General features: G+C 37.6%; 1 protein-coding gene across 1 annotated transcript in view; it reads left to right on the top strand.

Moving 5' to 3' along the window:
- LOC144436156 (uncharacterized) overlaps positions 1-9,722 on the top strand; it is a 9,985-nt gene extending 263 nt beyond the window's left edge. The window contains exons 2-4 of the mRNA XM_078124862.1: positions 2,496-2,831; positions 4,300-4,398; positions 7,994-9,722. Coding sequence (XP_077980988.1) covers positions 2,496-2,831; positions 4,300-4,398; positions 7,994-8,284 — 726 coding nt within the window. The 3' untranslated portion in view covers positions 8,285-9,722. The remainder of the gene's footprint in view (positions 1-2,495; positions 2,832-4,299; positions 4,399-7,993) is intronic.
- Positions 9,723-10,380: the final 658 nt, after the last annotated feature.

Genomic DNA, 10,380 nt, shown 5'->3' with positions numbered 1-10,380 from the left:
GATGTTTGTCTAATTTCGTTATTACATATTAATTATCTAAGCATTCGAGCTATATACCATTGATTCGTATGAAGTGATTAACAAAAAAATGTAAAACCTAAAGTTTTCCGATATCCATCAGAACTGTCCGTCAAACATGCATTTACAATGAGAGGTGAGGGTAGGTGTAGTGTTGTGTTTTTACGTCTGTCCCGTAACGTCACCTATCTGTATATCACGACCCAAAGTAACTGCGGGACTGTCATAGAGGTCATTATTCTAACATACATATGATAGAAGATTGTTTTCTCATGATCAAGGAAAACGAAAGTCGGATCTACATCGTAAAAGTTTTAATAGTTATCGTCACGGTCGCTTTCATTCCCACGCCAGGGGGTGCCTGCACATATCTTAAACTAATAACATTTTATTACGATGTGAAGAATAATTCAATAAAACATTGTACTTGCAATTAAACTACAGTTTCCCCTTTCTGTCATTTCCTTTCGAAGAAAAAAAACAAGCTTAGAATCTCAAATGAAAAGTAAGGTTTTTTTCGTTTCCCTTTCGTTGTCGGCCGTACATTACAACATTGCTCCCCCCGTGAAAAAAGTTGCAAACTCATTGAAAGTGGCAAGTTGCCAGAATCACAGACAAACTTGATTCTGTCGGCTTCAGGTGTAACATTATTATTCCTATTTCTGCTATATTTCCATGAAAACCCTTCCGAAACTTGTCGGTTTCTATGTATATAACCATTTTAAATTAGAATGTCTTGACAATGAATGTAATGAAAAGCAATTCACTACTCTGCATGACTGCGTTTCACAATAAGTATTCTAATGGCAATATTAAGAGTCCCCACACACCAAGGCCAAGGAATTACATTCCATGACAGTGTACATATGGATAACATCCATACCAGGTATTCCCTAACGTCCAGAAAACAATGGACACGATTTTGTCGCGGATTGTATGTAAAGAAAGAAATATTGTGAATCAAAACATGCAATAAAGTTATCATTTTTAATGTGTCTTCAATTGGGATATAATATCATCAACACCGAGACTTCAAACTATGAACGTTTTGTCACTGAAGAACACATGAAGGGCACAGCAACACAAACACACTAACTGTCCAGACTTGATCAACAAAGAACCACAAATAATGAATGGGGCAAATCTAAAGATCGCATTGGTTCAGGCACTCAAAAACTCAAAGCTTAATTCATGATACAGCAAACTTGGCATGGACCCAGAGACCCTGGAGGTTCAATGTTCAACTTATCTTAAAAATTCATCAATTTCAGGAAATTTAGAATGAAAATAAGGACATGATATAATGTAAACGTCAATATGATAAGTTTTACAATCTCGCATCTTGATACTTGACGGTCAAAAGTCAATTGATCACTAGAATGCATAATTCAACAGATATTCATATTCCGGGATCGTTCAATTTAAGTGAAATTGGTTTGATCAGTACACTCGTTCACATATGTCGTCAACTGGTCACAACCTGCGGGTACGGTATACCATCCCTCAGGATAGATTACACATTGGTACGGCTAATTCCCCTGACAACATATTGAAGGCCTTAAAGGTGTGGTTAGGTGAAATATTTTAGTATTAAAGCTATTGAGTGCGACGAGACAAAACATCGTGACCTTAGAAATAAAACAGGTCATACCAATGTATCGAGGTGTGGTGTAAGAGAAACAGGTCACACTGGGGTCATCTTATTTGAGCAGAGTGTCTAAGTATTAAGTAAATGATCATGATAGATTAGTCCCTTTAAGGCAAAACTAAATGACAAATGTTGGAAACGTTCTACAACTACGAATAAAGAGATTGTAATGACAGTTGTATAACAGATATTCCTAGTTTACATATTACTATACACTAACGACTAACGTTTTCATTGAGATTAAAAGGAAAGTGTAAATGCTAAGGTATCAATAATAACATTTGCTTGAACTTGCTACTACGTCACAAACGTCTTACATGGTTTATGCAGTATGCCAGTCGGCGTTTGATAACACATAGGGCACTCAATCGGTCAAATGCCAAATGGAATTCTCTCTCTCTCTCTCTCTCTCTCTCTCTCTCTCTCTCTCTCTCTCTCTCTCTCTCTCTCTCTCTCTCTCTCTCTCTCTCTCTCTCTCTCTCTCTCTCTCTCTCTCTCTCTCTCTCTCTCGTATTTGTGATTTGGTGATGTAAAATCATATTTACGAGAGAGGGAGAGAGAGAGAGAGAGAGAGAGAGAGAGAGAGAGAGAGAGAGAGAGAGAGAGAGAGAGAGAGAGAGAGAGAGAGGCACTTCCTTAACGATATTGTGTTTGTCTTCTGTCATTTACATTCTATTACTCTATTCCCTTCCATGTAATCGTAATGCATGCGCTCTATATGATAGAAAAGATCATGGTTGAATCTTAAATGATTACAGGAAATGTTATTTACAACTAAAGGAGCGACTTGCCAGCACTGACACATTTATATCTTTTAATTCACTTACAGGCAACAACCAAAATCTTTGCTGCCCTGTGTCTGTTCTTAACCATTCAAGTAAGCACGGCCATTGAACGAAGTTTCAACGGGAAGTATTACGAGGAACCGTTTGACGAGATCAGTTGCGCCAATTGTACCATCCAATGGGATTCGTTGAAACACGAGTACCTTGATTGTGATGGTATGCCTGCATGTCCACCCGATTATGCTCAAAAAATTGTAAATACACACGACGACACGGCACGTTTTCTTAACCATACCTGGTTGAGTGTCAGGAAAAATGTACCAGATGGTTCTTACTTCATTATTATACCTGAAACAGACTGGGAAAAGGATTATGATGTGGTAAGTAAAATATCATTTGAACCTTTACTCAATTTCATCTAGCATGATAGCCTAAAGTGTTTTTCACTTAATTGGTTCTACAATATGGGTAGATAACACTAACCCTTCAAACATGGACTCAAAATGAAAACAATAACACGCAATTGTAATTATTGGAGTCGTCGAAGTCTAACATGCATGAAATTTATACCGACTTTAAAAACTACAATGTTGGCAACAACGCATTACATTTCAATCCACTTTGGAGGAGGGTGTTGGTTTGTGAGACTTAATCTGGATAGCTAGATATGTACCAATGAATTGAATTTATTGCATTTCGCTGTTGCTATTTTTATATTTCAACAGCCCTCCTCCTTACATTTACATCTTCAAAAACACAATGAAATATTCAATCAATCAATCAATCAATCAATCAATCAAGCAAGCAAGCAAGCAAGCAAGCAAGCAAGCAATCCAATTTCTATAGCGCCGATTTCCAGAGTGATGTTTTGTTCAGTAGCGCGGAATGATTAAAGCACACCATCGGGCATTGTTAAACAAATAAGTCTACAAATCGAGGCTGAGGTTTGGCGATTGTCAAGTAAAGAGTTCCATAGTTTAGGGGCGACATATGAGAATGAGCGACCTCCAAATGTTACTTGTCTGGAATTCATTGTTGCAAGCAGATTCTTGTTTGTAGAACGTAGAGTGCGATTCGGTATGTGTGGCTTAAGAAGTTTACAACTGCACATTGGAGCATAGACCCTACGTGTACGTGTAGGGTCTATGATTGGAGTTAACCCATGAAGAGTTTTTATCATGATTAGCTTTGAAAATATACGCTCCGAGAACGCAGACACGGGACACTAGCACGGTTTTTATTTTTTAAAAAGATACGCAGATACATTTGCATTTCAATATTCATGCGATTTCAAGACTAATCATTGAAACAACTATGCTAAACCTGTTTCTTGTCCGTTCTGGCGCATATTGTGCAAATCCGTGAGTTTTACTCGATAACAGTATGCGCAGATTTTTCCTGTCCATGATTTTCGAGTAAAATAGTCTGTCCAGATCCATTTGAATGTCCCTAAAGTATTTCAAATGACTAATCTAAACCTACTGCTGGTCTAGCGCCTTTTATCTTGTACCAAATGACTAATCCAAACTTACTGTTTGTCTAGTCTGTTTTATCTTGTACCAATATTCGATGTTTTAACCGTAAATCAAGCACAGGCAATATCTGCTCAGTCTCGCGTTTTCCTTATGAGAGGCACCGTACCATAACGGAGACGTGTCAGAGTTCTCTGAGTACATATTTCCAGCGCTAGTCCTAATTAAGTGTACAATAAAAGTACACTGATGACGATATCGATGTTTGCCTTAATTAATCCAGAATATTTGTGAAATACTATAACAAAGGTTTAGATATCAAACGAATTCTTTCTAATAAACTGTGTATTGATTCACATCACGTTTTCACTTATAGGGTGAGGGTACAGGTGCAGAGGACATATTGGGTTGCTTCTTGTGTATGGCTGTTTATGTGGACTACAATGGGGAGAAGAGTACATACAACTATTGCACGGTAAGTAGACAGACCTCAGACAACCAACATAACAATCTGTGTTGGTCGTCCGAACGGAAATGAAATTACGTGATAAGGATTACAGTATTTCTCGGCAACTTGAAGTCTGTATTTTGGCGTTCGCAATTATTTTCAGTTTCTGAATCAAGAGATTATAAAATAAAACGTGCCAATGAAATACTCCTTGGAGATCACAAAATGTCTCACTTTTCCATTGAACACTAAAATAATTAAGGGAGTGTCCAGATTTTACTTCCAGGGGACCCCGGAGGATTTCCCCTTTTCCTTGTGTATTTTTTTCATGCCCCCCCCTACAAAAGCTTGGGAAAATTGATGCCCCCCCCCCTGCAAGTTCTTGATTTTTTCCAGCCCCCTATAAACATAGACTTACACACATACACAAACACATTATACATACACAATGTACATGTATGTATGTATGTATGTATGTATGTATGTATGTATGTATGTATGTATGTATGTATGTATGTATGTATGTATGTATGTATGTATGTGTGTGTGTGTGTGTGTGTATGTGTGTATGTATGTATGTATGTATGTATGTATGTAAGTATGTATGTATGTGTGCGTGCGTGCGTGCGTGCGTGCATGTATGCATGTATGTATGTATGTATGTATGTATGTATGTATGTATGTATGTATGTGTCTGTCTGTCTGTCTGTCTGTCTGCCTTCTGTCTCTTCTGTCTGTCTGTATGTCTGTCTGTCTGTCTGTCTGTATACAATTACAAATACACACACACAAACACAGCTTCACCGCCATGCCTATAGCCGTTAAACCTCTGAACCTTTGTTCAGTTGTGCTTTAAAAAATAAATACTCCTAAATAACTTATAAAGTGTATAAACTTTTACAGGTTAAATCATTATACTGAAAACAAGAGGATAACCATTTCATGCACAATGACAAGAACAACATATTTCCATTGGGCAATGCGGGTATACTTTAAATACTTCACAACTGTTCTACTTTTTAGATACGTATTGAATACAACTTTAGTTCCAATGCCGGTTCGTATTGCTCAGCTTCTCAACAATGCAAGTATAAATGTGAACATTTTTTTATTGTTGGAAGGAATAGTCAAAAACTAAAATAATTCAACTATCAACATTTTTGCTTGTTATACTTTGACTGATATTTAAGTTTAACTTATATTTCCAGTATTAGGTGATTTCGCAAACACTAACCAAACTGTAGATGACTTCCAACCCCGCGGCGTGCCAACATAAACAATTACATGATGTAGTTGCTATATCTCGTTTTGCAGAGAAATATATTGTCAGCATAAGCGTTGTCAAAAACTACATTGAACATCTGATAAAATCTGGAGAGAGTAAAATCAGATCCAGACATCGGGGAGAGCAACAGAAAAAAAGAGAAAACGAAATATAATGACTATGACTGGTTGAAGTTGTTCTTGAGTAGAACTCTTGAAAAACTGAAAGAGTTAGATAAATATCTTGATGAGCATAAATTACCAAAACAGAGAAAATTAAAAAGAGAAAAATTAGACATAATATCCACTCACATGGTAGGAACACAAATTCATGTACTCATGATAACACTGATAGTGATTAATTGTGATGAAACAATTCAAGTCTTGCACATCTTCGCGGAAAAGTTACATTGAGAAGTGGCAGAATTGCAGGTCGATTTATGTTGTATTAAATAATCATGATTTTTTCCATGCCCCCCCCCCCAGAAAATTTTGAAATTTTTGTTTAGCCCCCCCCCCCCCCAATTTTTCCTGAGAAAAATTGATGCCCCTCCCCCCGGAAGTAAAATCTGGACACTCCCTAAGCATTAGCCCAAGTGTACAGAGTTTTGGTACAGCACCAGCCAAAGACAAGTGTTATATGGGGCGAATTTTATGCAAATCGAGAGTATATCCAACTGCAGTGGATCTTGTTATAATGTCAACATCTATCATACCATTTACACTCGGAGACTATCTGCTCCCAATTCCCAAAATTATTAAAATGAAGTGAAAGTTGTTCCTCTCGAACGCTGGCAGGGTTGAATACATCTGGCTCCAGAACGAGTATTTGAAGTTTACCTCACGCCAATATGACTGTTCAAGTTCACAGGGTCCATCAGTATCGTAAAGCAGTACCTGTCTCCAAAATCTTTGTTGGATGGAATTGAGACACAGTTCCTTTACGATGTGTCCAACATTCTACACGATTATTGAGAACCCCAATCTATGACACTCTCAGATAGGTAGAAATGAAATGACTGTCATATGCTCGTACCCGACCGTTTATTCTCGAAAGATGTTTTACACTTAAGGGTATAGGCACTCAAGTCTCATGAATATTCAGTGTGCCACTAGAATATATTATTTCTGCTACTTCCCATGATGCAATAGCCCATAGCAAACATACCCTATAAAGGTGCAATATCAACTTCATGCTTCTCTGAAATCGCCAATAATTGTAGACAATGTATAATCATGAAATGGCTTTCCATAACCCATATATAGTTTATGAAAATGGCTTATTCCCTGGACAAATACCCCCTGACAAATTCCCCCTAGATAAACGCCCCCGTAGTACAAATGCCCCGGGACAAATGCCTCCGAACAAATGCCTATGGTAGGACAAATGATTCGACCAAAAAAGGTAATACTATGTTTTTAGGGTTACTTAGCAATTCTACTATAATGCGAATGAAAGGCGTGATTTCAGGCGGTGTACTTAAAATATTCCTTTTATCACTTTTATCGTATTACGAATGAAAACACCGAGAAGGGTGATTTCGAGCGGTGTACTTGAAATATGGTTTTATCACTTTGATTTCGGGAGGTGTACGAAAAAAACTCGATTGCCATGCTCTAATTGGTCAAAAAGGTCTGAAGTCTGAAAGATCAAAGAAACATACCTATAAAAGAACAGCGTAAATCAAAGTTTTTACAGTCAAACTTCAGAATTTTAACTGATCATACAAATATCTCTGCAACCGTGTAGTATCATGGAGTTTGTTTATAGTAACCATGGGAAGATGAAACTTGTTTATCAAGGTTACGTTTACGTGAAACAGAAAGATCTAGTTAATGGCGTTGTATCATACGAATGCGAAAAGAGAAGACACAGTAATTGTAAGGCCAAAGTGAAAGTTCGAGGGAATGAAGTGGTAGGTCATGTAAATGACCATACCCATGCTGCTGACCCAAGTCGACATGAAGTCCTAACCGTCAGACAAGACATAAAGAGAAGAGCCATTGATACTGAGGAGACAGCGCAACAAATTATTAGTTCGAAATATATCTGAAGGATCATCGACTAACATACCACCTATTAATATTAGGGCGTTTGCCCTAGAACCGGTTTTGTCATATAGTTGAACTTTCGTCCAATCAGATCACGGCAATGCATTAACGTGACTGGCATACTGCTAATGAATTGAAATGTATGACTCAGTCTCTGCTGAGACAACTCTTATAATCCTTACATAATAGGAGAAATAGAAAATAAATGCTTAATACGTACTCTCTGTATGTTATGTATGATCTTAGTGCTATTAAGAGTTTGGTTCAGAGTGTAGCTTATATATGTGTCATATTTATACATTTTTAGGTTGACGACTGTAGTAAGTATCCCAAGTACACCGGATCGTTCGCATGGGAACCAATCACAAAAATTCTAGGTAGTCAAAAACAGATCTGCACCGATTTCACCATTCCTGGAACTGATCCTATTACAACCCATGGACATTGTTTCCTGGATTGGAGTATATCTCCACTTGGCCTTAAACTGCCAGAAGAGCCTAAGCCAACCTGTCCTCCTACATCACCAGCTTCCAGGATCATTCCTACTCATTTCGTAACTTCGGTGTTAGCCGGTTTTATTTTCTTTATGTTCTTGTAAATTTTACTTCTGTCCTTATTAATTCAGTATCCTTGCAAATTTGATTACCTCCACATGTAAGGACAACATATGGTCAAATTTATTACCCACAAGGACATGAATTTATACAATGAATAGGGGGTTATAATGAATATGGGATCATAATGAATAGGAGGTCATAATGAATAGGAGGTCATATTGGATAGGAGGTCATATTGGATATGGGTCATAATAAACATGGGGTTATAATGAATAGGGGTCATAATGAATAGGAGGTCTTAATGAATAGTAGGTCATATTGGATATGGGTCATAATAAACAGGGGGTTACAATTAATAGGGGTCATAATGAATAGGAGGTCATATTGGATATGGGTCATAATGAATAGGGGTTATAATGAATAGGAGGTCATAATGAATAGGAGGTCATATTGGATATGGGTCATAATAAACATGGGGTTATAATGAATAGGGGGTCATAATGAATAGGAGGTCATATTGGATATGGGTCATAATAAACAGGGGGTTACAATGAATAGGGGGTCATAATGAATAGGAGGTCATATTTGATATGGGTCATAATGAATAGGGGTTATAATGAATAGGAGGTCATATTGGATATGGGTCATAATAAACAGGGGGTTATAATGAATAGGAGGTCATAATGAATAGGAGGTCTTAATGAATAGTAGGTCATATTGGATAGGGGTCATAATGAATAGGGGGTTATAATGAATAGTAGGTCATATTGGATAGGTCATAAGGGTCATGAGATTGTAATGTAGAATTTTAAAGCATAGTATATGTTGAGCCAAATGTACACTATGTACATTTTACTGTTTGTAATAATCTTTTGTAGCAGATAACCAAATTAGCCTAAAAGGGACCCAATAAAGTTTTATCTTATATTATCTTATCTTATCTTAACACGGGGTTGATTGCTAATTATTTGATAAAAACATGATTTCTAAGTATATCTCGTATATCATATATCTTATATCACGTGACATGTCTAATGAAAGTATCTGCTAGGTTTTAGGTTAGGCTTGATTTTTGTACGGAGAGTACATGTACATTTCATTCTTTATTGGTGTAAGTAAACTTGCTTAGTAATTTACCCAACAGTCCAACTTCAATCACATTCGTAGTCGTTCACTTTGATCTAAGACCACATTGCTAGTGTACATGTCGGTTTCAAAACGTACACAACAATTCTAGATCTGCTTACTAGTGTACATAACAGTTTCAAAACGTACACAACAATGCTGCTTGCTGTGGTTCACAGTGTAAGGCCTTTCATGTACATTTTATTGAAGTGTGTGACTTTTCTCAGAAATACTTGATTTTAGTCAGTTTTTGAAATGACGTGATGATTTCTTTTAAATAAACGTTTCATATCATATGTAACATTTTATTTAACTATAATCATTATTTAATAAAGGGGACATCAAATCACAGAATGATTGTGTTGGATTAGATGTGATTTACAGTGGAAACATGAATGTTGTCTGTTATGAAGCTTATCATGACAGCCAGACCGCGACAGGCAGCCAGCCAGCCAGACAGACAGACAGACAGACAGACAGACAGACAGACAGACAGACAGACAGACAGACAGACAGACAGACAAAGACAGCGAGTCAATCAATCAGTCAGTCAGTCAGATAGATTGGCTGGCTGGCTGAAAAACAGACAGACAGACAGACAGACAGACAGACAGACAGACAGACAGACAGACAGACAGACAGACAGACAGACAGACAGACAGACAGACAGAGGGGAGAGACTGGCTGGTGAACGGCGACAGACAGACAGACAGACAGACAGACAGACAGACAGACAGACAGACAGACAGAGGGGAGAGACTGGCTGGTGAACGGCGACAGACAGACAGACAGACAGACAGACAGACAGACAGACAGACAGACAGACAGACAGACAGACAGAGGAAAACGAACGCCATGCATGAATTAACATCACCAACTCAGATAAGTGTCTGTTTACGAAATAAATTAACGTTCGCTTCAAACTTAGACCACTTTAAGAAGGGTAACAACACTACACATGGTACTTTTGACTGTTGGTGTCCGAGAGTACATTCATGATTCATCCAGCGTT

Source organism: Glandiceps talaboti, chromosome 6, assembly GCF_964340395.1.
Source record: "Glandiceps talaboti chromosome 6, keGlaTala1.1, whole genome shotgun sequence".
Classification (NCBI taxonomy): Eukaryota; Metazoa; Hemichordata; class Enteropneusta; family Spengelidae; genus Glandiceps; species Glandiceps talaboti.
Note: the sequence above shows the minus strand (reverse complement) of the source record. Positions and strands in the feature narration are given on the sequence as shown.